The sequence below is a fragment of the Protobothrops mucrosquamatus genome, unplaced genomic scaffold (genome assembly GCF_001527695.2).
Source record: "Protobothrops mucrosquamatus isolate PMUCROS unplaced genomic scaffold, P.Mucros_1.0 scaffold169, whole genome shotgun sequence".
In the NCBI taxonomy this organism is placed as follows: domain Eukaryota; kingdom Metazoa; phylum Chordata; class Lepidosauria; order Squamata; family Viperidae; genus Protobothrops; species Protobothrops mucrosquamatus.
Window position 1 is genome coordinate 720,099 of NW_015386530.1, and position 27,666 is coordinate 747,764.

At 48.5% G+C, this 27,666-nt stretch overlaps 2 protein-coding genes across 3 annotated transcripts in view; both read left to right on the forward strand.

Annotated features, from left to right (window-relative positions):
• The window catches only part of USP2 (ubiquitin specific peptidase 2), a 32,085-nt gene extending 12,336 nt beyond the window's left edge, over positions 1-19,749 (forward strand). For both annotated transcript variants that reach the window (XM_015813569.1, XM_015813568.1), the window contains 11 exons: positions 8,956-9,006; positions 11,045-11,168; positions 11,778-11,889; positions 12,531-12,641; positions 13,063-13,127; positions 14,926-15,029; positions 15,163-15,243; positions 16,276-16,354; positions 16,967-17,074; positions 18,112-18,232; positions 19,635-19,749. In XM_015813569.1, the coding sequence (XP_015669055.1) occupies positions 8,956-9,006; positions 11,045-11,168; positions 11,778-11,889; positions 12,531-12,641; positions 13,063-13,127; positions 14,926-15,029; positions 15,163-15,243; positions 16,276-16,354; positions 16,967-17,074; positions 18,112-18,232; positions 19,635-19,722 (1,044 nt within the window). In that variant the 3' untranslated portion in view covers positions 19,723-19,749. The remainder of the gene's footprint in view (positions 1-8,955; positions 9,007-11,044; positions 11,169-11,777; positions 11,890-12,530; positions 12,642-13,062; positions 13,128-14,925; positions 15,030-15,162; positions 15,244-16,275; positions 16,355-16,966; positions 17,075-18,111; positions 18,233-19,634) is intronic.
• Positions 19,750-25,162: 5,413 nt separating this feature from the next.
• Positions 25,163-27,666, forward strand: part of MFRP (membrane frizzled-related protein) — a 13,320-nt gene continuing 10,816 nt past the window's right edge. The window contains exons 1-2 of the mRNA XM_015813560.1: positions 25,163-25,216; positions 26,914-27,055. Coding sequence (XP_015669046.1) covers positions 25,163-25,216; positions 26,914-27,055 — 196 coding nt within the window. The remainder of the gene's footprint in view (positions 25,217-26,913; positions 27,056-27,666) is intronic.

A 27,666-nucleotide genomic window follows, 5' to 3' on the forward strand; every position in this document is an offset into this window, starting at 1 on the left:
CTCGCCCCTCGCCCGGCGCCCGTCGCCAGAGCCGCAGCGGAGGCTCCGCCGGTGGCGGCGGCGGCGGCGGCAGCATGCGCAACTCCTACACCGTCACCCTGCCCGCCTCGCCGCTGCCGCCCGGCGGGCACAAGGAGCTGCGCCCCCGGCCGCCCTTGCCCGGCTCGCTGCTGCTCTCCACCTTCGTGGGGCTGATGGTCCACAAGGCGAAGGTAGGCGAGGGGGCGGTCGCGGGTGGGTGGCTGGGTAGCTGGGAGGGAGGGAGGGGAGATGCCCCCGGGCTCTTGCCCCGGCTCTCTGCCCCCTTGCGCGGGGCACCGGATCCCCCGGGCTTTGGGTGGGGGGCAAAGGGGGGCTGCGCCCGGCGGCAATCAAGGCAGATCCCGGGGCGGGAGGTGGGTGGTGGTGGAGGAGGAAATCTCTCCCGTCCCACCCCCTCTTTGGACTGCAGCTCCCATGGTCCTCGGCTGACCGTGGCAGGAGGCGTGCTCTGGCCGGTTGGGAGGGCGCAGGGTTGGGGAAGCAGGGGCTGGAGAGATCGGCACTTTGAAGCCGGCTTCGCGGGGCGGCCGGGCGCGCATCTTCGGGCTCCCTCCGAGACCGGCTCGGCGGTCGCCGCGGGAGAAATGGCTGAAGCGGCTTGGTTTGAATCTCGGTTAGTTCCCGTTAGCTAGGCTGGAATTCAGCCATCGGGTTGAACTAGGTGCGTGTGAACCCAACCTGGGGTTTACGAAGGCCCTGGGAGAGCTGCTTTCGAATGGGGGGGGGCGACCAACGGGCTGAGCTGGGACTCCCATGGGCCCAGGCGGCCTGCTGGGGATGATAGGGGTTGTAGTGCGAGCAGCTCAAAGTTGGGTGATGGAAGAGTGGGAGTTTAGTTTTTCCAGCATTTCCAGGGACAGGTGGGAACGGGGCTGTTTGCAAAGTATGGTCAAAACATCCACAATGGTTCAGCTGAGATACTCCACACAGGATGCACATCGTAGAAAAGCTTTGACGGCATTTTGACTTTTAGGACCTTATCTAGTAGACACCCCTGGACTGTTTGATCCTTTGGTGGTTGATGCTGTTTGCTACAACATGCTCTTGTTTTTATCCCAATCAGTCTTGATGGGGGCACCCCAATGGTTTTCTGGCGCTCCATAAAAGATCAGGGAACTGCCAGCCCCTTTTCCGACAGACAAATTCAATTCAAAGGCATAAGCTGTCGTGAGCTGCAGTTGCTTAAATTTCTTAAATTAATTAAATTTAAATTAAACTTCTGATTTCTTGCACAGTTCTCCAATAGTTCCTTCAATATATCAATGGTCCATCTCAGAATACCCGAATATAGCATTTATTCTTGCACCAACTTGAAACCACACGTGGGGGGGGAGGGCAGTTAGTTTGTCAGTCATGACCCTGCCTGTGTTTAGAAGCCCTCATTTTAAAGAGAGGGGGGGATGGGAGAGAGAGAGAAGGAGAGAGAGAAGCAAAAAAGGATTGAGGAACAGTTGTTAAGAACACAGCCCTTTGCATGCAGAGTGGGGGGAAAGAGTCACCAACGCATTAGCTGGGCCTCTTAAAAGCTTTGGTTAAAAGCAGCTTGCTGGCTTTTTCCCATTGTAAGAACAAGAGATCAAAATGGGGGGGGGGGCTTCCATCTAGCCAGCCTATCTCCAGGAATTCAAGAGACACATGCAGAGGTCCCTGGAGGGGCTGAAGACCCTTTGTTTTCCCCTCTTTCCTGCAGGAGAGGGGAATTTGTAAAGATAGGGGAGGGGAGGCAGGAAATACGAAGTCTAAATCTTCCTCCCCCCCTCCCCTTTATCTCAAAGGCCTTTCCATGCTCAGGACAGTTGTGCCCCCCCTTCTTTTGTCCTTTGGAGCCAAAGGAGTCATTTTCCAGCAGGACGCTCATCTTCAATCTTGGGGGGAGATGACCCCAGTTCCTTTGGGTAGGGCCTCCATTCAGACAACCTCCTTTCTCTGAAAATCAGTCTTTCATCTCCCCCATGCAGAAGTTAACCCATGCATAATTGAGGAGGGGGGAGAATTCTGCATTTGAAGGCACAAGGAATGGTGGCCTGTTGGGTTGCAATGCATGGTTGAAATTCTTAAGTTCTGGGGAGAAAAGATCAAAGGTCGGGATTCCTGCTTTTCCAGCTGGGATTGTCTTGCAAAAATCCTTGGGCATCAACGACCTGCCTCGCAGTGGGATCCATGCCCTTCAGGTGCACCTCGGCTCTTACGTAACCTGCCTGTCTTCTGCACCTGCGGTGGTGGGGGCAGGCCGATGCCTTTGTTTGCCAGTTGAATGAAGCCGGCCTGGTTATGTAAAATGCTCAGCCAGCCTCTTTGCCCCGTGCAAACTTGGCACTTCCTTGGCACAAGAGGCTGGGTCTGGAACGCTCCAATCGCAGCTGGCTGGAAGAGGAATGAAGGGACAGCCGGGTCAGTGTGGAGTTTGGGAGGCTCGCGAGTTCACGTGGGGTAGCATTTGATACAGTAAAGAAAGGAGATCAAATTAGCCATCGACAGACACATAGGCATAAACAGTATCTTACAATAGCTTACCCCCAGAAATCGTGGGTGCTCCATCACTGGAAATTTTCAAGAAGACACTGGACAATCACCTGTCTGAGATGGTATAGGACAGGTTCTCCTGCTTGAGCAGGGGGCTGGACTAGAGGACCTCCAAGGTCCCTTCCAGCTCTGCTCTATTCTATTCTATTCTATTCTATTCTATTCTATTCTATTCTATTCTCTACACACTGTGCAAATGAGACAATCCACAAGCCAAAAAGGGAATAAAAACGACCCATACACCTCCCACCAGCAATCAGCACCCAGATGAGCATGGAATAACTCCCAAGATTAATTCAGACCAACAATCAAGAGGTAAACAATATCCCAATCTAGAAGCTGCCAAATAAGCTAACAACAGTAAACAGCCCAACCAAAGACCCTCTAAGACCAGCCCCCATCTACACTGACAGGGCAAGCCACTGGAATATAAACTAAGAGCAAATGCCACTTCTTACTAGCCCTGATGATGTTCCCTAGCTGGGTCATGAAATGTCTGCAAGAAAACAACCAAGCTCAGAAAAAAAACATCCAGGACCCTCAGAGGAAATCGCCTCCTTGCTCCTGGCCTGTTTCTAAGGGAAGACAGAAAGGATGGCAGAGAAACTGGAGTCTTCGGTTGCGGCAAAAGAGGGTTTGGGAAGGAGAGGGGCGAGGGAGGGTCTGGGGAGGGCAAGATGATCATGCATCCTTCATCAGCTCTCTTTATAAAGTTCTCCCACCTCCTATGAAACTGGAGTGAGGGCTGTCAAGCTTCTGTGGACCTCCCACACACTTAGAGCCTTTATTTGCTGGGCGGGGGGGGGGGGGTTGATAAGTCCCCATGTGATCGNTTTTTTGGGGGGGGGGGGGGGGGGGGGGTTGATAAGTCCCCATGTGATCGTGATCAAATGTGGCAGTGGTCAGCAGTGATTTCTGCAGCTTTCTAACTAGTGTTTTTCAACCTGGGCGAGTTGGACTTCAGCTCCCAGAATTTCCCAGCCAGCTGGGAATTCTGGGAGTTGAAGTCCACACCTCTTCAACTCACTCAGGTTGAAAAACACTGCCTTTAACCCTTGAGCCTGTGTTTAGTACGAGGGTGGGCTGCAGGGCGTTTGGAAGGAGACCCCCCCCATTGCTTTTAGCAAAGCATGCTCCTGAATTATCCTTTAGAAAAAGCGCCTGGTGCCCAAGCATATCCAGACCCTCCAGGCACCCATCCCTGTGCTATCAGAGGTGAATTTTTTTTCAAAAGCAGGCAAGGGACAACTGCCCAGGATGGCCCAGATCGCCCATGAGGGTGCTTGGTTGTTTTTATTTTTGCTGGAGTGTGAAACAAGATGGCATCTGGCGTGCCTGAAAGACTTCCCAGGTATCTAGGTGCACGTTCGCCTCCCTCCCGCTGCGGGATTTGCAAGGGCAGGTTCCTGATGCCAGCCACAGCTGAAGAATGCGAGCTGACAAGTCTTGCATGCCAGAGAGATGTGCCAGGGCTCAGTTCCTCGGTTTCTCCTTGAGGAATTTTTGTCTCCACTTCATCGGGCGGGGAAATTCTCGGGAAGGTGGTGGATTAAGCAAAGCAGGAGCAGCGGGGTCATTTCAGGTGCTGAGTGCCCAGCTCTTCCAACCCTTTGCCAGTCTTTGCCATGGCCATGCTGGCTTCAAAAGGCCTCGGCCTCCAGATTGGTTTTCGGAAAAAGGCAGCCACCACCCGAGCCAGCTGAAATGTATCAAACCGGATAATCAGACTAGCGCCAAATAAATGCCTCTGAGACCTCGGGGTCCCAGTGGACGATCACTTGACCATGAGCCAGCCGTGTGCAGCAGCAACCAAAAAAGCTAATACAATCCTGGGTTGCATAAACGGAAGCATAGAATCAAGATCACGCGAGGTATTAGTACCGCTGTATAAAACCCGGTGAGGCCACACCTGGAATACTGCAGCCAATTTTGGTCACCACGTCACAAAAAAATGTTGAGAGTTTGGAAAAAAAAATTCAGAGAAGAGCAACTACGATGATCCAAGGCCTGGAGACCAAAACATACGAAGAACGGCTGCGGGTCTTGGGTTTGGCTAGTCTAGAGAAAAGAAAAAATAGGGGAGACATGAGAGCAGTGTTCCAGTATTTGAGGGGCTGCCACAAGGCAGAGGGGGGCAGGTTGTTCACCAGAGCACCAGAGGGAAGGACGAGTAACAATGGTTGGAAGCTGATCAAAGAGAGAAGCAACCTGGAATTAAGGAGAAACTTCCTGACAGAAATCATGGGTGCTCCATCACTGGAGGTTTTTAAGAAGAGATTGGATAGTCACCTGTCTGAGATGGTATAGGTTCTCCTGCTAGAGCAGGGGGCTGGACTAGAAGACCTCCAAGGTCCCTTCCAGCTTCTATTCTATTCTATTCTATTCTATTCTATTCTATTCTATTCTATTCTATAATTCCCCCCCAGTTATGATCCCAAGTAATGATTGCTTGTGTTCAGAATTCAAGCATGCAACTCTCCTCCTTTAACAACCATTTGCATTTAACAACAGTAAGGAAAAATTAACAGGGTAACCAGTTTTCTCATTTATGACCTTTGCAAGTCTGTAAAGGAAAGGAAAACCCAAGTCAGATGATAAAGCACCCTTGCAGTTTCACCGAGCAACCGATTCACTTAAGGACCGAATTGCCGGCCCCAATTGTAATGACTAAATGAGGACTTTCTGTACTTTTTGCCAATTGCATTTTCTGCTTCCAAGAATATGTTCTACCCTTTTGGCACTCAGTGTAGTCACTAAATGAGGACTACTCTACTTCTTGCAGATTGCATTTTCTGGTGCCAAGAATATATTGCAAATTTTTGGCACTCAGGAAAATCTAACCGGTGGCTGGCACCGGTTCCTGAGTTCCGTGGTCAGCCAGCATCTGTCTTGGGCTTTCCCTGTTTTGCAACTGCAGGCACAATTCATAAAGAGCCACGGACCGTTTCTGTCCCCGAAACAGCCCCAAATCCCTTTGCCCTGAAGAACTGATGTTTCTAATCCACCTTATGCCAGGGAGGCAGCGGTTTTCCTTTACGTTAACATTTTGCCTCCCCTGCTCTCCATCTTATCCTTGTCACGGCATAAGTAGCTTAGCCTGGAACACGAGTGAGTTCATCCCCCTGGACGTCATGATAAAGATTTCCAATCTGGTCTCTCCAGGGCTCTAAAATACCCCCTGATTATTCCATCGTATTGGCCACATCACTGGGTAGCTTTTAATAGCCCTGATAATAACACACCCAAAGTAGCATCCATTGAAATAAGGGACCTTTTTAAAAACGGCCTGCTTTTTCCAGCCATAGGATATAACCTAGAGACGACGTGGGTTCGTTTGTTTTTTTCGAATTTGCCAACTTTTAACATAGGTGGACTCCAACTCCCAGAATTCTCTAACCAGCATGCTGACTGGGGATTTCTGGGAGTGGAAATCCACCCTTCTTCAAACGGCTAAATTTGAAAAGACTGACCTAGGATGCAGACTCTCAGTGCCTTCTCAAAAGATGTTCAGATTTTTGGGGAGAGGGGGGGTCTCCTGTGGGTGGGACTTGTACCTCCATCCAGGTGGCCCATTTCTTGAACTCCTGCTGGTTGCATCCCTTCCGCCTTAGAGGCCGCTTCTGGGAGAGGAAAAGCTGGAAAAAGAGGGAAGAAGAGTTGTGGGCACTGGGTGCAAATTTGTGTATTCCCTTAAGAGGTCTTTTCTGTGCGCCCACTGAAGGAGAAGGAGAAGGAGAAGGGGGGGCTGAGGAAGAGGAGAAAAGAGGAAGAAGAGGAGGGGGAGGAGGAAGAAGGAGGAGGGGGGAGGAAGAAGAGAAGGAGGAGGATGAGGAGGACATGAGTCCCCTTCCCTCCTTTTTCATGCTTGACAGGAACCTGGGCTGTTCAAAGCGCTCGGTGCACAATTAAAGGGAAGTGAGAGCTGTTTGGAGACGGGTCTATTTTGGGCAGTCGTCAAGGAGAAGGCTGGATTCCTCCCACTCACACATGTCAAGCGCTATTTGGAGCCATTGGCGCAGCAGCCTCCGTCACCTCACTTTCTGGGGTGCCAGCAGCAAGACGAACCCCTCGAGAGCTGGGCTTGATGACCCTGGAACCCCAGAACTTTCTGGGGAAAGGGCAGGAGTAGATCTCCCCATCTGGCCTTTGGCTGAAAAATCCGGCTGGCGAAAAGGAGCTGGCCCACATACACACATACACATCAGGGGGTCTCCTGCATCGGAATCTTTGACGGGAGGTTAAAAGGCAGGCTAGGAGGGAAGCAGCTAGTCCTCAAGGGTTGGCCTCGGCTTCCAGAGGGCAGACAGAAAGTTGGAGGTCAAAGTCGGTCTCTGGAAGCCAACGAACCGTGTTGTAAGTGCTTCATTCAAGATTCAAAGATCTTTGCCCTAGTTAACTCCAGGTTTGTCCCTCCTGAAGCTGAAGCGAGGCCAAACATCCTGCGCTCCATAAGGAAGACGCTGGGTCCTGCTCAGTGCTGGGCTTCCCATTTGGCATTCCCATTTCCCACCCTCCACGGCCCAGTCCCTGCTTACCCAGAGACCAAAACCACGTGGCCAACAAAACAAGAATTCAGCACTAGGATTTTCCCACATTTTATTCTTTTTTGGTTTTTTTTTTAAAGTTGCCAATTCTGCATCAGAAAGCAGAGCAGAAAACATGCAGAATGGTGCTGGATTCTTTTTCTTCCCAGGCCAGTGTTCAAAATCACCCTCCGCGCAGTCTCTCTTCCCTGGTCAGTTTCTCTCAACATTTCTGGACACTCTCCCTTTCTGTGTTACTCGTTTGCCTGCAGAGCAGATGCACCTGCAGAAGTAAAGATCACAGGAAGAATCAGAGCCCTCTCCCCCATCTTCCCCCTGCCCCAACTTGATCTTTTCAAAAGTAGCAGCAGGCAGAAGTTCACCAGGTGAAGCTCCGATCTGGGCTTTGGCTAGCCTACCTTTCCTTGCAATCCTTACAACCCTCGACTGACAACAATTTATTTAGTGACCGTTCGAAGTTACAACAGCACTGAAAAAAATGTGACTTAACAACCATTTTTCACACTTACGACTGCGGCAGCCTCCCCGGGGCCACGTGATTTCCATTCAGATCCATTGATGACTGGTTCCTATTTATGACGGTTGCAGCGTCTCCCCCGGGGTCACGTGATCCCCTTTTACGACCTCCCAACCAGCCAAGTCAATGGGGAAGCCAGATTCACTTAACAACCGTGTGACTCATTTAACAACTGTAGGGATTCACTTAGCAACTGTGGCCAGAAAAGTCGTAAAATGGAGCAAAAGTCACGTAACAAACTTCTCGCTTAGCAATTTTGGGCTCGGTTGCGTTCGTATATCAAAGATTACCCGTATTCCTGTTGCGGGTTTGTAGGTGGGTGTGGGTGTGCAAAAGACTCACTTCTTAGGGGTGCAAAGTTCTGCCTTGCCTGGTGCAGGTTCCCCTCCCGGCCTTTCCTGCCCCGTTTCTCCTCCCCCCACGCCAAGGAGAGGCTGGGCAAGGACAGTGGCCTCTGGGTCTCTGCCAGCTGGGCCTCTTCCGAGCATCCATCCGTGCCAAGAATTTATGTCCCGGCTCTAATAAACCGCCAAGATCCTGCGGTGTTTCTGCTGACGATTCTGACTCGTCACCAGAACCGCTCGGAAAGCAAGACTTTGCCCCCTGCCAGTCCTTTGCCCAAGGGGCCAGTCCAGCCTGTGGCAAAGGGCGAGCAGTTCATGCCAGTCTCTGAGCATTGGCAGATTTCTCTAAGTCTCTTGCAAGCTGCTCTGTATGGTTTTTTTTTTCTTTTTGTTTTTCAATGCACTGATTCCAGAGATGGCTTTGCTAGATGTGCTATTTTTTGACAAATCGGCTAGAGCAGTTAGTTCCCTGATCATTTGTGGAAATGTTTTCTGCCTTAAGAAAGATATAGAGGACTAGAAACATGACGGCAACAGCATTTGGCGAGAAAGAAGCTGGGATATAAACAGGGGTGTCAGAAAAAGGGGTTCGGTGGCTCTCAGGAGCGTTTAGGTCCCTAGGGCCATGTTTCTCAACCTTGGCCACATTAAGAGATCTGGGACTTCAACTCCCAGAATTCCCCAGCCAGCATGGTTACCCACTGGGAGGGGAATGATTTGATTTGTGGGGCCTGCAGTTTGAATCCTCCAGCCCCAGGGAGTTACGCAAACAGCATTTTATCACAGCGGATACTTGCAAATGGCTTCTGGGAAAAATAAAAGAAGGCAAGGGTCTTCCTAATCTCAGCTGGGTGGGAATCCTTGCCTTCCGTTCTCCCCGTCTCCTTTTGTGGGACCCCCGTGGCGAATTTGGCCTGGAGTTTTGAGTGGTTGTCTGAAGGTTGCCTTTTCACAAATGGGTCTTTTTCCTCCTCTTTCTCCACAGAATTCAAAAACGGTACAAGGTCTGACTGGTCTCCGAAACCTCGGGAACACTGTAAGTCTCCCTCCTTTCCTCCATTCCTTCCTTCCCTCCCTTATCCCTCCCTTCCTCCTTTCACCTTCCTTCCCTCCCTCCATTATTCCTCCCTCCCTCCCTCCCTCCCAGAGCTGCAGCTAAGCTCTCCAACCTGGGCTGGTTGGGACTGGTTGAGGAAGCTGAGTTGCCTTTGCTGGCTGTTTTACCTCATTTCCGCTTCTCGGATGACACTGTGAGGAGTTTTGTTCTCACTTGTACAGAAGGAAGGGGAGAGCCCAAAAAGAGTTGTGTAACTATTTCAGACAACAGTGTCACCCTGCCCCACCCAGATGTGACAACTCCAAGGCAAAGAAGATGTATTTCCATCCAGAGAGGGTAAAGGCAAGTAGTGGCCTGCAACACCAGGAAGCCTCCAGTCCTCTCCATTCCAACACACACACACAATTTCTCTGGTCCCTGAACCCTCCCTTGATAGCTACATCAGCACACTTTTCTGTCATTTTGAGCAAGGAAGATCTGCTGTAAATTATCCTTCTCATAGTAGGCTCAGTCAGTGGTGGGATTCAAGCATGTGAACAACCGGTTCTCTGTGTGGATGCCGCTTCCGGAAGTCCATTCTGAGCCTGGGCAATGAAAACGTAGCTACCGTTTCTGCGAAGTGGTGCAAACTGGCTGAATCCCACCACTAGGCTCAATATAGTTGGGGAGAGGAGGGGAGGGAGGAGAAAGGGAGGGGAAAGGAAGGAAAGGAAACAAAAGGAAATGAAAGGAAAAAAGAGGGAGGGAGGAAAGGAAAGGAAAAAAGAAAAAGAAAAAGAAAGCAAATTTTTCATGCCACAAATCTGACATGGCTAATCTCACTTCCCTTCGCTGTAACCTAGCCTTATGTGCCTCTTCTACCACCAGAAGCTCTTTGGGAGTGAGAGAGTCAAGATATCTTATAAAACAATAAATGAACATGGGGGAATTGAGCACTGAAGTTCACACACACACACACACTTCTAGAGCTAGCATTGGCTGTGTAGGTGGGTTCCCCTTTGGTGCCCATGGGAGGGAGGGAGGGAGGGAGTTCCTTCTTGGGCAAACATCTACTGGGTCCTCCTCCCAACCACAAGAAGAGAGAAAGGAACCAGCATCTGACTTCCTTCTTGCTACCATCCCCCCAAATAATCTGCTGATGGCTGATGGAGGCTGATGTGTCTGATGGAGGAGGAAGAGAAGGAGCAGAGCCAGTAGTAGTAGTAGTAGTAGTAGTAGTAGTGGTGGTGGTAGTAGTAGTAGTAGTAGTAGTAGTGATTGTTGCTACTCCACCTGCTCCCCAAAGATGGGATCTGGCTTGAAGGATGGAGGAAGACCTTGCAGGGAAGATCTGAGGGCTCCATAAAGTCATTTAGAGCCCCATCTTAAAAGCTTCACTTTAGGAAGCCAGCAAACGAAGCCCATCACCAGCCAGTGGTGGGCATCTCTGCACAGGAGTGACAAACTGTGTGTGTGACTTGTGTGCACAAGTGCATCGTAGCATGAGTCAGTCACAGATGCAATGGAACACTGTGGGTGAGCAGGAAAAAAATAAACCCAAAAAACCCTTCTACTTCTCCTTGGGTGTTTTAATTATTTTCTCACCATAGTAACGGCTCGGTGCCATTTTATATTTTAAAGTTTCTTTAAACTAAAACCTGATCTTCCGAAGAAATCGGAAGGGTGCCTAGATTTTTTTTTTTTTAACAGGGTCCATCCTGGCACAGAGTTTAATGAAGGTCATAGTCAGCGACACCTTTTAGTTTGCCAGGGGCATAAAAAATACACCTTGCATAGCAGATAAACTTTCCAAATCTGCTGCTCTCCAGAGGGTTGGCGCTGCCCGTTCCACACTGCCCGGCTGGTGTGTCTAATTCTTTTTCTGAAAACAGTTCCTGGAGGCATGCTCATCAAAGGGGTCCAAAATTCTAGCGAGGAGGAGGCACCCGGGCGGATGTCACCTGGAGGAAGGACAGGGGGTGGAATGGACGATGGCCTGGCGACCTTCATTTGGGTCTCTCTTTCCTGCCCCTTGTAGTGTTTTATGAACTCCATCCTGCAGTGCCTGAGTAACACCAAAGAGCTGCGAGATTACTGCCTGCAGAGCCAATATGTCCGTGATCTCAACAACAACAGCCGCATGCAGACGTCTCTCATGACAGGTAAAGGCGGCGAGGTTTTGCACGGGCACAACTGCACAATGGCGAACAGTGCAGGCAGATATCGGTCTTCCCTCTCCTGAAGACACTTCATGGTAGGGGGCTAGAAAGGAGGGGGAGAAAGCTGAACCAGATGACTTTCAAAATTTCAAATCAAAGAATATTTATAGCTCAGGGTTGAAATGAAGGGTCCTTGCTGCTTTCCTCTGAGCCTGGTTGTTTTCTTGCAGACATTTCATTGTCCAACTAGGTAACATCATCAGTGCTAGTCCTGGTTATGTTACCTAGTTTGGGCCATGAAACGTCTGCAAGAAAACAACCAGGTCAGGGAGCACCAAGGACTCCTCAATCCCTTGAATTCTTCTCTCCTCTTTTTTTCTCACTTCCCTGCTCTTTTGGGCAGTTGTTAACAACATGGATGCTGGCCACGAGGGCCCCACAGGTCTCCTTTAATGTTGATCACAGCTAGGAAGTAAGCTAGACCTCGTGGCTCTCCACAGAAACCCACCTTGGTCTAGAAAGGATGGAACAAGATCTGGTTCTTCATGGCCAAGTTGGGTTCTTCTGTGCTTGTGGGTTCACAACCACCTTGCTTCCCCCCCCTCTTTCCAGAATTTGCCAAGCTCATCCAGATGTTGTGGACCTCGTCTCCCAATGAATCCGTGAGCCCTTCCGAATTCAAGATGCAGATTCAACGATACGCTCCCCGCTTTGTGGGATACAAGTAAGAGTGCGATCTAGTACCTTCTCTTCTGTTTTCCATGAGTGGCCATTCCTCCCTTGCTTCTTCTTCAGTCTCAGTAGTAGTGCTTTCAGCATTTGCTAGCTCTGGATTCCTTCATAGCAAGCCAGTGCTCTGTAGATCTTTGGGACTACAACTCCCATTCCTTGGCATTCAGCATGCTGGTAGGGAATAAAGGATGCTTCTAGCAGACCGAAAGATAGCCAACACTGCTTCACAGTGTCCCATCTTTCCAAATCTGATGAAGAGAGAGAGAGTTAGTTTGACCAGTTTCCTTTTTCCTTTCCTTTCCCTTTCCCTTTCCCTTTCCCTTTCCCTTTCCCTTTCCCTTCCCTTTCCCTTCCCCTTCCCTTTCCTTCCCTTCCCTTCCGTTCTGTTTCCTTCCTCAGTAATCTATCCTAACCATCCAGAATCACTTTGAATAGTGAGATGGGTGGCTTATATATTTGAGAAACAAATAAAAATAAACACACTCCCTTGAATATCTCCAGAAGGACTCTTATAAGATAGGAGGGGGAGGGAGAGAGTCGCTTTATTCTTCCTCAAGGCTTCTTCTCCCAGGCTCCCTTGGTGGGTCCTGACTCCACGGGCTTAGATTGACACCTGTCCTTCCTCTCTCGCAGCCAGCAGGACGCCCAGGAATTCCTGCGCTTCCTTCTCGATGGGCTCCACAGTGAAGTGAACCGGGTTCTGGTCCGTCCAAAAGGCCACAGTGACAACCTGGACCATCTACCGTGAGTCCCAGCAGAAGCAAAGCACCGGGATAAGCTTTGTGTGTGGGGGGGGGGCTGGAGACAACTGGGCGCTGATGCCCCTGACATAAAACAACGGCGGCGTTTCTGTTTCTTCTTTCGTTGTTTCCCCTCCGTCTAATGGCACAAATCATTCCTCCTGCAGAAAATTAGTTAAAAAAGGAAGAAAGCAAAGTATGAATAAGGATCTGTGGAAAATTTTAATTTTAATTTAATTTAATTCTGAACCCCACGACCCGCTAGCTGAAAAAGAGCAGGGACCTTGCATAGCGAAGGGGGAGGATTACAAAGCCCATGGTCTTTGAGGCCGCCTCCCTCCATCCCGGGGGCTTCTGGGAGAATCATCCATGCTGATCTCAGCTGAGAAAACCTCTTCACCTTCTCTCTTGCGTGTCTCTGGCAGGGACGACGAGAAGGGGAGGCAGATGTGGATGAGATACCTAGCAAGAGAAGACAGCCGGATTGGGGGTGAGTATCTGGTGGAGCAGTCCCCCCCCCAAAAAAGGAGTTTGGGGGCTGCCGGATCCGAGGCAAAAGGTCCACCTCAACCATGGCGACTTTCAGAGGGGTGGACTTCAGTTCCCAGAATTCCCTAGTCGGCATGCTTTAAAGAGGGGTGGACTTCCCCTTCTAGAATCCCACAGCCAGAATTCTTAAATCCTTGACATCTTCAAGTTGCCAAGGTTAAGAAAAACCGAATTAAGATGTACCATGGTTTGGCTAACTTTCTGGACCGAGATACCCATTTGGACTTTGGATAGCATGTCTGGAGGAGTGTCTCAGAAAGGGGTCTGTTATAGGAGAGGGGAGGGTCAAACCCCATTTCCAACTAGAGGATCTCCCTACCAGCCCCTCTGCCTTTTTCTTTCCTTCACCCACTCCTGGGAATTCTCTGTCAATTGAGTTGCTGGTCACACAGGAATAAGAAGGACTAGCAGCATCAGGTTTTTTTACTGACAAAACGCACTGGGAGTGATCTGTGTTACTCAGTCCTAGCTAATTTAAGGCCAGCATGTGCTGCCTGGGGAATTCTGGGAGTTGAAGTCCACATGTCTTAAAGTAGCCATGGTTGAGAAACATTGGCTTAGATTGACATGGCCATCAACCGTGTCCTTCGCTGCTTGTGGATTTCAAAGATGGTTAAATCTTCAAAAACACCCTAATGAGCCTAATCAGCATAACTACCTCTTTAAAAACTGGTTTAAATAATAGTTCCTTTTTGTTCAAGCTTGCCACTTTCTTTCAGTTTCATTTCCTTTTAAAATTTGTATACCAGGTCGGGTTTGATCTTGGTGTTCTCGGATCAAAGCCAGGAAAAGCAACTGTTCATTGAATTTGTTCATTGAACTGTTGATATTTATAGAACTCTGACTAAATATTGTTAACAGAACTTATCCAATGTCATTTTGTAAAAACGTCCTTAGATATTTCAAAGCAACATTTCAATTGCAACGAAGTGTGGGTATTATTATTTTTTAGTAGTTAACCTGGCTATCAAATCCACTCAAATTACCTTTTTCTCTTTTTACTGTATTAATCTTCCTAATGCTGGAAAACCCCCCCCCCCATTTGACAAACTAAACGCATGCTAACTTTTTAGAAAAACGTTTTGACCTTTCAAACGGCCAAACCTTGTTCATTCAGTTCTAGGTCACCTGGTGATTCAAGGCCACAGAAGAAGCTGTGTTAAATTTGTGGCTGCAATTAACATGTTTGCTTCCCAGCAACTAAACTGGCAACCCATCAGGTTGGGAATCAGCAGCCACAAAGTTCAAAGAGCATTTCCCAATCTCTGAAATTCCTCAGCTGATTTTGGAAGAACGTAAAACTGATCTCTACCACGCTTAGATCTAGGCATGGGAAGAGAAGCCTCAAAAGGCCTTGAGGAATCTGGAGTTGAGATCCAAAATCCCAGTCAAGACTTTGAAGCTTCTTTCTAAAACTTACATTAAAACACTGACTTTTGCTGCCACTGTTGCACATCACACCTGTCCACGTAACTAGACCATGGGTAACTCCTACGCAGAGAAGCATCAGTGAACAACATTGTCCTCAGCTTGCACAACAAATGAGGTCAAAAGCAAGTTGCCTGGTTTGTGACTAAGGGTATTGAGATGACACAGCCATGAGATCAGATCCTCTGTTCTCGTTCTTGGATGACGTGAAGCATCTCTTCAAGCGTTCAGGCAGGAGAAGGTCCGTCTTTTCCCTCCGTACCATCTGCTTGGTCACCCATCTTTATATTCCCCGTCTTCTCTTTCTTTAGATCTCTTTGTTGGGCAGCTGAAGAGTTCCTTGACCTGCAGTTCTTGTGGCTATTGCTCCACCGCCTTTGATCCCTTCTGGGACCTGTCCCTGCCCATTGCCAAGGTAACCCTCCATGCCCTGGGGCTCCTATTTGACCCCCAGATCTGTCTCTTCTTGCATTGGGAACCTAACCTCTTGGACCTTGGTTTCTCTCTCTCTTTCTCTCTCTCTCTCTCTCTTTCTCCTCCTTCGGCAGAAAAGCTACGGCGAGGTGAATTTGATTGACTGCATGCGACTCTTCACCAAGGAAGACGTTCTGGATGGAGACGAGAAACCCGTAAGTCCAGATGGGGAGGGGAGTGCAAAAAACTCATCAGTCAGGTTTCTGCACCCAGTTCACGTCTCCTATTCCAAATATTTCTGAGCCCTCGATTTCAAAATCAGCCACCGGGTGGATTTTTAAAAACTTTCTGATTTGGAGTTTTGCACAAGATGGTGATGATGATTTTAAGAATCATAAAGTTGGAAGGAACCTGGGAGGTCTTCCAGTCCGACTTTGGAAGTTATTTCTTTGGTTTTGGAAAAGCTTGTTGCAAAAGCTGGATCTACGTTTCAAGATTAATGGGTTGGGAAACATCAGACATGCCTACTCTTCTTCTTAACTGTTGCTTTGTGTGGTGGCTGTGACAGCCTCTGGCTCATGTGAAGCTTAACAGAACATAACAGAATAACAGACTTGGAAGGGACCTTGGAGGTCTTCTAGTCCAACCCCCTGCTCAGGCAGGAAACCCTGTACCATTTCAGACAAATGGCTGTCCAGTCTCTTCTTAAAAACTTCCAGTGTTGGAGCATTCCCAACTTCTGGAGGCAGGTTGTTCCACTGGTTAATTGTTCTGACTGTCAGGAAGTTTCTCCTTAGTTCTAGGTTGCTTCTCTCCTTGATTAGTTCCATCCGTTGCTTCTTGTCCTGCCTCCAGGCGCTTTGGAGAATAGCTTGACCGCCTCTTCTTTATAGCAGCTCCTCCAATATTGGAAGACTGAGAAAATGTCACCCCTAGTTGATAATCTTAAATTTAGGATTTTTGACCTGTGGAGGAGCTGAGTCCATAATGGGAGGGCTGCCTTGAAGGTTTCCATCAACCTGCCCACGTCAGTTTTCCTCTAAAAATAAGGGGTTTTCTTGGTGAAATCAAATTCGGCCCCGCTGGTCTTCCACTGGCTGCCCTTGTGCTTAACCTGGCCCTTTCAGCTGATCTAGCCAATCCTTGCTACTCTTTCCCCCCAGCTGGGGCCACAGGTCCAATGTCTCTCTCACACACACATCTCCAGGGGTCCTCCCCTAAACCCTGGTTGTTGTTTGTCCCTGCAGACGTGCGGCCACTGCAAAGCGAGGACGAAATGCATGAAGAAATTCAGCATTCAGCGCTTCCCCAAGATCCTGGTTTTACGTATCCTTTCTTTTTGCCAGAGGGTGTGGCCCGACCGACTTATTTATTTATGAAATGGATTTGCCGTCCATCTCGTATCCAACCACTATGGGAGGCTACATGGCGAGGAGACCTCACCTGCAGATGAGCGGTGACGTGACGGGTTTCTGTTAGCATCCGACACTTTTACTGGACCCAGAATCCAGCCGGTGGAGGACTTAGCTTGAACAGTCTATTATTTCAAGATTCTAGTCCTCTTGGGTTTGAGAATGCTCAGGGTTTTTTTTTTCAGTGCAGTAGAATATAAAAGAAAAGTACAGCCTCAACCTTTTGCTTTCCATTTCTTGTAGTTAAGGCACCAGGCTAGAAAGCGGGAGATCATGAGTTCAAGTCCTGACTTAGCCATGAAAGCCGGCTGGATGACCTTGGGCCAGTCCTTCTCTCTCTCAGCCCAACCCACCTCACAGGGTGGTTGTCGGGAAAATAGGAGGAGGAGGACGTTGTGTTGGATATGTTTGCTGCCTTGAATTATTTGTTAAAAATAACAAAATATAAAAGAAATAAATGAATAAAGATCCTTCCATTGTGGGAACCATTTGCCCCCACCCCCTTTTTCCTTAATTCCTCGCCCAGACCTGAAACGTTTCTCCGAAGCCAGGATGCGATCCAGCAAACTCACCACTTTTGTCAATTTCCCACTGAAGGATCTGGATCTACGGGAATTTGCCTCCCAGAGTTGCAGTGAGTATCTCCTGCAGCTTTTGGAAGAACCAGCCGGGGTGGGGGGGGTCATCTAGGCCAGCAGCCCCCAACCTTTTGGGCACCAGGGACCACTTTCATGGAGGGGAGTTTTTCCATGGACCTGGGAGGGATGTGGTGTCAAGCCCTGCCTCACCCCACATGTGTGTTTATGGGGCTTTGCTCGCTTGCACAGACCAGTTCCTGGCAGGCTGTGGACCAATCTAGGCCAAGCAGGGTGAGTAACTAAGGATAGACCTCTGAACTTTCTTCCCCACAAGTCCAGTTAAACAAGTGCACACAAACACAGCCTGGTTGTTTGATTCCACCCTCTGCCTGGAATTTTAAAGGAAACCCGAAGTGAGATTCACTTCTTGGACCTGTTCAGAAGGTCTTCATTTTGGAAAACGTTTGAAATGAGACCCCCCGCAGGAGTGGATCCAGTCTGGGAGATCCATTTCGTTATTTGTTTATATTACACATTTCTCAACAGGCCAATTCCCTCCAAGAGGGACTCTTGCACCATGAAACAACACGTGGACGATACGTGCGCCACCATTTAAATCTAGTTTTCAGAATGGTTGAAAAAAAACTGGGGTTGTCCTTTTCTCTCAGGGCCTCCGCCCACCGCCCACATTTTAGGAAAAAACAAAGAAGTTGAGCGACCGGTTTTGAGGAAGGCTTACAAAATTTGTGAGGGAGCAGCAATGTTTCACCTTGGTACCCTCTCCAGAACCACCGTTGTGAGATGGGCGGCTACGTTAATAATATAAAATAATAATGAGATAAAAATAAAGATTAAAAACTTCTCCCTCCGAAAGTCCTATTGGGAGCCAAGATTGTGATGAAGGGATTTTTTTTTAAATTTCATCTTTTTGCAAAAATCAGACTTTCCATGAACATTAAACCAGGGCAAATCCTGCTAGCGATATTTGGGGAGTGCAATTGCAGGCTTCCGATCCAGGCCATGTCAGGCTTTTGCACACCCAGCGGTGAACGAAAGCCTCACACGACGGCAATTTGGCTTCTTCCGTTTTCAGATCACGCAATCTACAACCTCTATGCCATCTCCAACCACAGCGGGACCACGATGGGTGGCCACTACACGGCCTACTGCAAGAGTCCCGTCTCCGGAGAATGGCACGCCTTCAACGACTCACGGTAAGCGGGCACCTGGCCTTTCCGTTCACGATCCCAACTCTTTCCCCAAGCAGGAGAGGTCAACCATCTTGCTCAGCCACAAAAATGTTGAGCTCAATTCTGGCTGTAAGTTGAGGACTGCATGTGGTTCTGTGTTCGCGTGTCATCATTCAGCCCAGAAAACAAATTCTCCCTTTCAAAAGGCAGAGTTTTAGTCCTCAAACTCTCTTACTAATCCAGGTTTCCTTTCCTTTCCTTCCATTTCCTTTCCTTTCTTTCCATTTCCTTTCCTTCCATTTCCTTTCCTTTCTTTCCATTTCCTTTTCTTCCCTTTCTTTTCCTTCCATTTCCTTTCCTGTACCTTCCATTTCCTTTCCTTTCCTTCCATTTCCTTTTCTTCCATTTCCTTTCCTTTCCTTCCATTTCCTTTCCTTTCCTTCCATTTCCTTTCCTTTCCTTTCTTTCCATTTCCTTTGCTTCCATTTCCTTTCCTTTCCTTCCATTTCCTTTCCTTTCCTTCCATTTCCTTTCCTTTCCTTTCTTTCCATTTCCTTTGCTTCCATTTCCTTTCCTTTCCTTCCATTTCCTTTCCTTTACCTTCCATTTCCTTTCCTTTACCTTCCATTTCCTTTCCTTTCCTTCCATTTCCTTTTCTTCCCTTTCTTTTCCTTCCATTTCCTTTCCTTTACCTTCCATTTCCTTTCCTTTATCTCCCATTTCTTTTCCTTTCCTTTCCTTCCATTTCCTTTCCTTTCCCTTCCATTTCCTTTCCTTCCATTTCATTTCTCTTTTCTTTTCTTTTCTTAACTAATCAGTATAACGTTCAGGTAGTCCTCAGTTTACGACTGGTCGCTTAGCGACCATTTGGAATTACAGTGAGCCCAGAATGGGTTTACAGCCCATAAAGTACTTGTGGCCATCGTAAAATGTGCCCCACACATGCACACTCTGTCTCATGACACCTGCGCCCATCTTTGCAACCAGTCGCAGCATCCTGCAGTCACCTGACCACGATTTGAGACTATTTTGCCGATTTCCAGCAAAACAAAACCCACCCATTCAGAAGAATGGCTTCATACTTACAACCGAAGCGTTCCCTTATCAATCACAGTAATTCATTTAAGGTCCACCGGAAAAATTGTCCTTGAATCAGCTCCAGTCACATGGATGCCTTGACTTAGGACCCCAGTGACATATGAGCAGAAATCTGCTCCTAATTGTAGTCATAAGTCAAGGGTTATCTGTACTCCCCATCTTTACCCCTTAGGGCTGGAGGGAGTGTGGGTCAGAACCAGCCAGAAATTAAAGTAGGTGTCTTTCCCTGCCAGTTTTCCTTACGTCTGTTCTTCATTTACACCCCACCCCGTCCCAGACGGGTCTACCCCCCTCTTAACGCCGGTTTCGCTTTCTGTTCCTCCCGCAGCGTCACGCCGATATCCCTGGGCCATCTCCGCAGCAGCGACGCCTATCTCCTCTTCTACGAGCTGGCCAGCCCGTCTTCCCGAATGTAGCTCCCAGGTCACGCTCCCCACCACCACCACCACCACCACCACGCAGGTCCCTCTGGAAAGGAATCCTCGTAATATCCCAGAGGAAGGGCGCAAGCCAAGCACCAGCTCGGGAGAGGGTGGGGAACGTGGAGACCCAGGACAACGGTGATCGGAGGGATTTTTTTTTCTAAGCTGGGTTTCCCCCCCCTTTTTTCCTAAAAAACAAGCAAAAGCAAAAAAAGAGAGAGAGAGAGAGAGAGAGAAAGTGAGGGAGGGAGAAAATGCTAATAAAGCGTTAACTAAAGTTGCCGGCCTTTAAGGGGACGCCTTTCTCCCACATACGGGACTAAAGGTGGAGAAAACCAGCGAGAAAACACCGTCCTTGGTGGGCAGGTTCCACGTCGCTCCAAAAATGTTCTCAGGGGTGGTTTCCTATATTTCCCTTCCCTCCCTTTTCCTTCTCCCTTTCTCTCCTCGTCTGCGCACACTCCTCCTATTTCACAATTTGGTGTTCCCTAAGCCACAAACAGCTGCTGCTCTTTTGAGGGGGGGGCAGGAACCTGTCTCTCCCCCTGTGTTCCCTTGGGGGTGTTGGAGCTGAGCCACGGAGGTGTTTTCTCCCTGTCCGATGCCAGTCGGGCGCCACTTCATCCAGGAAGTTGCAGAACTAGATGAGGTTTACTGAAATCCAATTTTGCATCTTAGATCCAGGCAAGGTGCGTCGGTTCCTGGACAGTTTTTGCACAACTCTTGCACGACCCTCCGTGGGAGTTGCAAGGGATTTCTCTGCAGGAACCGTGGGCTTCAAGTCCTATCTCTTCACGTCAGGTGGGGGCTGCTGTTGGTGTCTTTTTTTTCTTTTTTTTACAAACTGGAAGCATTTGTGGATGGATTTTATGGACTTTATTCACAAAAGCAGAGACTCGCTGGGTCAAGTTCTACCCGTTTCCTTGTCACGACCGTGCCTTAATGCCTCCAGACGAAAGACACGATGCATTTTCAGCGGGGATCCAAATGCCCTTCAAAAAAGGGACACGAGGGCACAACCAGCAGAAATTTGACCCCTTCCCTCGGCTTTCTTCTCCTGCTGTCCCAACCCCGGCTTTACCTCACTGCACCATTCACACATGTAGATATTTCTCTCCTTCGTCCTGGGACGGAGGCCATTCAGGAACGCTTTGGACCGTTTGCATTGCCTTTCCGGAATGAGGATTGCTTAGGTTCGGTTTTCGTTTTGGTTCTCATGATGTGCACGCCGGGGAGTCGCCCAAACGCACCTCGTTGGAGGTTTTTTTGAGCCAGTTTGGGAGCGATGGCCTTGGAGGGCCAGCTAACCAGCATCAGCAAACTCCTTCATCCTCTTATTTATTCTCCCATCCCGCACGGTCAACCTTTCAGCCCACATTTGAAGCAGGCACTACTTGAAGCGCTGGGAGTTAAGAGGCACCTTTATGGTTTTGCAACCAGACAACATTCATTGGGTAGAAATCCCCCTCCCCGGTTTTATTTCCCTCCCCTTTTTATCCCCTGCCCCTCACAAAGCTCTGAAAAAGCACCAAGCCGACTTTAAATGACAGCCGCCCCAGTTTTGAATTAAGCAGAGCATTGAGGTCAGTTTTAGTGAGCATCTTGGTTTGCAGCCCAAGGGATGCCACTCGACCCCTTTCTACCAATCTCACGGCCTTTCCCACCCCAAAAAATGCCCCCCTTGCATATTTCACTCCATTTCAAGCGGGCAGATGCTCAGGACCCCGAGGGGAAGGCAGAAGGGGTAACCCAGATGTCCAGGGTCCTGCTAGCACAGCCTTTCTCAGTGTTACTATTTTGCTTGGTTTGGGACGGGGTAGTTTTGTTTTGGTTTTTTTTTGTTTGTGTTTGCTTTTTTGGTTTATCAGTTTGGACTGAACAGCTTGTTTACTGTGTAAGCAAGGCTGGGGGAGGGACTGTGGTCGCTCAGGAAGGAGGCTTGTACAGAAATAAAATTGTAACTTGATGAACACCCACTGCGTTTGTGCACAAGTGTCTGTAAATGGTGGGCGAGAAATCTTTCTGATGGGAAGGGTGGGCTGTGCGGTAAGAAGCCCCCCAGCCGCTGATGAGCTGTGGGGTTTTGACTCCTGCTGGATTTGCCACAATCACTGGGGTAGGCATCTGGATGGTGGACCCAATGCATTTTCTCGGAAGGAGGAGGGCTCGGCTGGCGGACCTCAGGATTCCTTCGGGGGTTGGACACAACATATGTAGGCTGTACTTCTGCAGGAAAAGCTGAAGGACGTTGCTGTCTATTCACAGGCATGAGGTGTTGCAGGACAGGGGGGCCCACTTTGCTCAAATATGAATTGAATTGAATACTTTATTTGGCCATGTGTGATTAGACACACAAGGAAATTAACCTAGGAGAGAAGCAACCTAGAACTAAGGAGAAATTTCCTGAAAATTAGAACAATTAATTAGTGGTACAACCTGCCTCCAGAAGTTGTGGGTGCTCCATCACTGGAAGTTTTCAAGAAGAGACTGGACAGCCATTTGTCTGAAATGGTATAAGGTTTCCTGCCTGAGCAGGAGGTTGGACTAGATGATCTCCAAGGTCCCTTCCAACTTTTTATTTATTATTATTATTATTATTATTATTATTATTATTATTATTATTATTATTATTATTATTATTATTATTATTATAGACTGGACAGCCATTTGTCTGAAATGGTATAGGGTTTCCTGCCTGAGCAGGGGGTTGGACTAGATGACCTCCAAGGTCCCTTCCAACTTTATTATTATTATCATCATCATCATCATCATCTCCGGCGCAGAAGCTCTCCGTGTACATGCAAAACAGCAGAGTAATAATGTAATCCTTATAATGAAACCAATAAGAGAAGGTGGTAGAACAAAAGAGAAGGATAACAGTAATACAGCCATACTACATGAGTAAATAACCTTAGACGTAAGACCGTACTGTGGGAATTAGGTGTTCAGCAGAGTGATGGCACAAGGGAAGAAAATGGTCTAGTTGTTTGGGCACGCAGTGTGCCCTGTAGCGCCCTCCCATGGCAGAAGAGAGGAGCCAGGAGCTTTTGATGCTCTGGGACGTGGGAGGGGACGGGTGTGGGCTCCAAAATGCATCTTCCATTTTTGCACAGTGGGGAAAAAGTGTGATCGCATTGAGGTAGTCTTTGACATGCAATTATTCCTTGAGTGAACATTCAAAGCACTGAAAAAGATAACTTGTGGCCTTTCCTCACACTTACGACCTTGGCAAGCATCCTCACAGTCACGTGATCAAAATTCGGAAGCCTGGCAACTGGTTCATGACGCAGGATGGTTGCAGCCTCCCAGGGTCACGTGATCCCCTTTTGCGACCTCCTGACAAGCAAAGCGAACAGGGAAGCCAAAAATCACTTAACAACCGTGTGACTAATTTAGCATTTGCAGCGATCCACTTAACAGCCGTGGCAACAAAGGTCGTAAAATGGGGCAAAGTTCACTTAACTCTCTCGCTTAGCAATGGAAAGTACGGGCTCAGGTGTGATCATAAGTCGGGGCCCATCTGTGAGATTGTTTGTTGCTGTGTGGTGGTGTACGATCCCCGGAGAAAGTGACTTTATACCTTTCTTAAGGGTTGGGCTAAAGCCAAAGTGAGGCTCGATCGCCTTCGTCACCTGCAGCTTGGCTCGCTGATACGAGCTAGGCGTTCTTCTCTTTCCTGGAACTCACCTGATCCTTCCCAGCGGGACACCCTGGCTGAGTTAATTGCCTCTCCGGCTTACAAAAGGCGGACTAACCTCCGTAGCAAGATTAGGGAGGCAAAGGCAGCCAAGGGTGCGGATTAATCATTGAAAAACAAACTTGGGTCCCTGTAAGGAGCCGGCGTTCTTTCCCAAGCAATTGAGCAGGCAAACAATGACCTCTTTGTCCCCGGCCTTCAGGAACAGACCAGAAAGGTTTTGCAATCACTCTACGGGCCGCTTGGAATGTGCGTCTCTTAGCAACATGCCCGGTCCTGTGGAAAGGACGGCACTGCCAATGCCAGTCTGACGCAACGGTAAGGAAGAGAGCTTTGGCACCCAGGAAGGACGGGGAGTCCTCGACTGGAATTTCCATTGCTGAGCAAGGTGGCCATTCAGGGAGATGCACCCAATTTTACGACCGTTTTCGCCAGGGTTGTTAAGCGAATCACTGCAGGCATTGTGGATCACAGGGTCGTTTCAGTGAATCTGGCTTCTCCCGTTGGTCTTTTTTTTTTTTCCCCTTGTTGGAAGCTGGCTGGGAAGATCCCAAGTGGCGACCCCAGGATGCTGTAATGGTCAGAAATATATGCTGGTTGTCCAGTGCCTGAATTGTGATCACGTGACTGTGGGGATACAGGTAGTCCTCGACTTAACAACGGTTCATTTAGTGACCGTTCAAAGTTGTAACCGCTCTGAAAAAAAGTGACACGACCATTTTTCACACTTACAACCGTTGCATGATTAATAATTATAACTAAGATCTATGATATATGACCTATCATTTTGTTGTTTGTATGTACACTGAGAGCTTCTGCACCAGAGAAAAATTCCTTGTGTGTCCAATCACACTTGGCTAACAAAGAATATTTTATTCTGTTCTGTTCTTGTTCTTGTTCTGTTATTCTGTCCTAATCTGTCCTAGTCTGTCCTGTTCTATTCCATTCCATTCCATTCCATTTTTCTACTCTACTCTACTCTACTCTACTCTACTCTACTCTACTCTACTCTACTCTACTCTCTATTCTATTCTATTCTACTCTACTCTACTCTACTCTACTCTATTCATCCTATCCTATTCTTTCATTTTGAAGGACTTGGCCACCCTTTGTTTTTTGTAGGATCCTTTGTGATACTTGCACTATATTTAGCAAAATATAATGCAAAAGTGCAACTATTTTTCATCACCACTTCTGTAGCATCCCACCCAAAATTGGGAAATATATATAAATATATGCCCCTTTGGGGAGACATTTGCTTGTTCAGATGCCCAGGTCCAGCCGGGCAGTGCTGTATCTTTAAGAGCACCGTAGCCCATGCCAGGGCCTCTGACCTGGCGGAGTCCTCAGCTGAGTTGGATTAAGGCACTGGGGCGCCTGGTGGCTTTCATGCTTGCGCATTCTTTCTTTTCCTAGCAGTTTAACAAGTCCCTTTTCCCAAGGCTCTGTTGGCCAGGAATGGGCTGTGGTCTTGAAAGCAAGATCTAGGGCCGGTTGGTTGAATCAACCCATCACCCTCTCCGGGAAGGAGAAAAAAATCCATCAATTTGCAGCCCCATCTCGCCCTTTGGACATCTTTTACCAAGGAGAAGAATTTTTGGTCCATGCGGTGAAGAGCAAAGGTTTCCTGGAAGCTCTGCCACTGAAGAAAGCCAGATGCCACAGGAGGGGGGGACATGTGGCAGCCCCAGACAGGCAGGGATCCTGTCCATGTATTCCCCAACCTCCTTCTTGGCAATGAAGGACTTCACCAAGGCCATCTGTCACCCGGAGGCACAGAATCAAAACCAGGTATGCACAGACCAGCTGCTTTGATGATGCTTTGAGCTCCACATCACCAACCAACGGGGATCAGGGATGTCCACTGTCCATCCTCTGTGTGTTGCATGATTGTGGCCATCATAATGACCTTTTTTTGTAACATCCTATGGAACCCCCATTAGGGAAAACACCCAAAGATTTTGCCTAACCTCTTCCCTAAGGGGAAATTTGAAAAGCCATGCTGAAATCTCCATAAATATAGCTCTCCCCCCCCCCCCAGTTTCAGTCTTCTGGTGTGTTCACTTCCTGGATCTCTGGAAATTATGTTTTGTTAGAGTGCACATCCCTGGGGAGGAAGGGACCTTGTGGCGAGCAGCACATCATGAGAAGCCAACTTCCTTTGGAGAGGGTTACTTAGGATGATAGAAATGTTGACCTTGCAGATTTTTAACCAGAGATTACATTTCCATTTCTGTTCCTAGCTGGAAAACTAACGTGATGGCAATAAGAAGGTTAAGAGAGGGCAGATAAACATTTTAACAGCACAATAAGCAAGTGTTGCCTTTGTTCAGTGCAAAAATTGGCCTCACTTGTGTTTGGAGCAGTTGGCACAAAAAGGGGAGCCTACAATTTTGGAGAAGAGGCAAGATCCTGCAGTGGATGCCACCTGGGGCACCCTTGAGGTTCAGCCTAGTAGCATGGCTGAGATGGGACAGTGATCAAAGTAATTCCAACTTCAGGTCCAGACTGTGTCTTTGGGGCTTTTGGTCTGATGTCATAATTGTGATATGGACAACAAACCAGTTTGGCCTGGTGGTCAAGGCACCAGGCTAGAAACTGCAGATGGGTGACTTTGGGCCAGTCACCAGGAGACGCTGAGTTCTAGTCCCACCTTAGTCCCATTTTAGGCATGAAAGCCAGCTGGGGTACTTCGAGCCAGTCACTCTCTCTCAGCCAAACTCATCTTATAGGACTGCTGTTGTAGGGATAATAGGAAGAAGAAGGTGTGTTGAATATGTTTGCCACCATGAATTATTTGTAAAATATTGTGGGAAATAAATAAATGGATAGACAGACAGACAAACAGTAATCCTACAAGCCCACCTTGCAAGGTGATGCCACAAGCATTATTGCTACACCGGAAGGTGTCCAGCCCAGCCATCGGCTGCTTGCAACAGATCCTGACCCCTTAAGGGCTGAGTTTACTGGAGAAAAGAGAGTTTGCTTGCTCCCTTGATGATTTCTGTGGAAAACCAGTGATCCCATTGACCAAGAATGTAAGAGAGGATCCAGCACGTTATCTCTCTCTCTCTCTCTCTGGGAAGCCAGGTTATCGCGGCCTGAGACATATCAATCTGCCCAGCTTGGAGAAGAGACAGAATTGCATTTGATCAGCTCAACCCCTGCTTTTTTTTCTGGAGCAAAACAGATTTTCTGGCTTGGCAATCAGAGATTCCAAACGTTTCACCGTTCCAAGTCAGAACATGGTTAGGGCTGTGTACAGTATTTTCGTTCCGGCTTCTTCCGCTGCTTGGTGGGTTTAATTTTGTGGGCTGCTCAGTCCCAAAGCGTGCTTTATTATTTGGAACTGTTAGAGAGAGACTCCTCTGTCTGCTCCAAAATGCCAAAACTGGCTTGCAAGGAAAAAAAACCAAAGAGTTACTTAAAAGGGCGAGGAGACTACAGGAGACCCAATGGATTGAAAATGCCCCCTTTTTATGCCCCAGGAGACTGTCATGTTGTCTTTGCCACCGAACTTGCTGATGGAGTTCTCCAATCCTGTGTTTGAGGAGGACGGCGAGGCGCCGGCCCAGAACCAGCTGGAGGAGGAGAAGAGCAGTGATGCCAAACTCACCGCCAATGGATTTGGTATCGATAGGTCCATGTTTTGGAGGGGCACTGAGACAGGACAGCAGGACAAGCAAGACAGGGAGAGCCGGTTTGGGGTTAAAGTGAAGAGGCTGGACTAGAAACCGAGAGGTTATGAGTTCAAGTCTTCTTTAGCCCAAACCACCACAGCAGGGAGTTGCCGTTAGGAAAAGAGAGCATTCTGTATCTTGCCTTGAGTTGTACTGATGCAAAGATGGGATATTCATCTCTTAAGGGTAATAGTTACAGATGGTTTGGTGGTGCAGTCCCATCACTCCAGAGTCGTTGGCTCACATTTCTATTGCAGTGGTTTCCCAAAGCTTGATAGATTCCAACTCCAATCTCTCCAAGCCAGCAGGATTTAGAGCTACGCTGCCTAGGGGGATTGTCGGAATTGGTCCGAGTGAGTGAGAAACATGGGGGCTGAAGTCCACCAGGCAGGCAGGCAGGCAGGCAGGCAGGCAGGCAGGCAGGCAGGCAGGCAGGCAGGCAGGCAGGCAGGCAGGCAGGCAGGCAGGCAGGCAGGCAGGTAGGCAGGTGAAAGAAATAGGATGGAAGGAAGGGAGGGAGGGAGGGAGGGAGGGAGGGGGAGGGAGGGAGGGGAAGGAAAG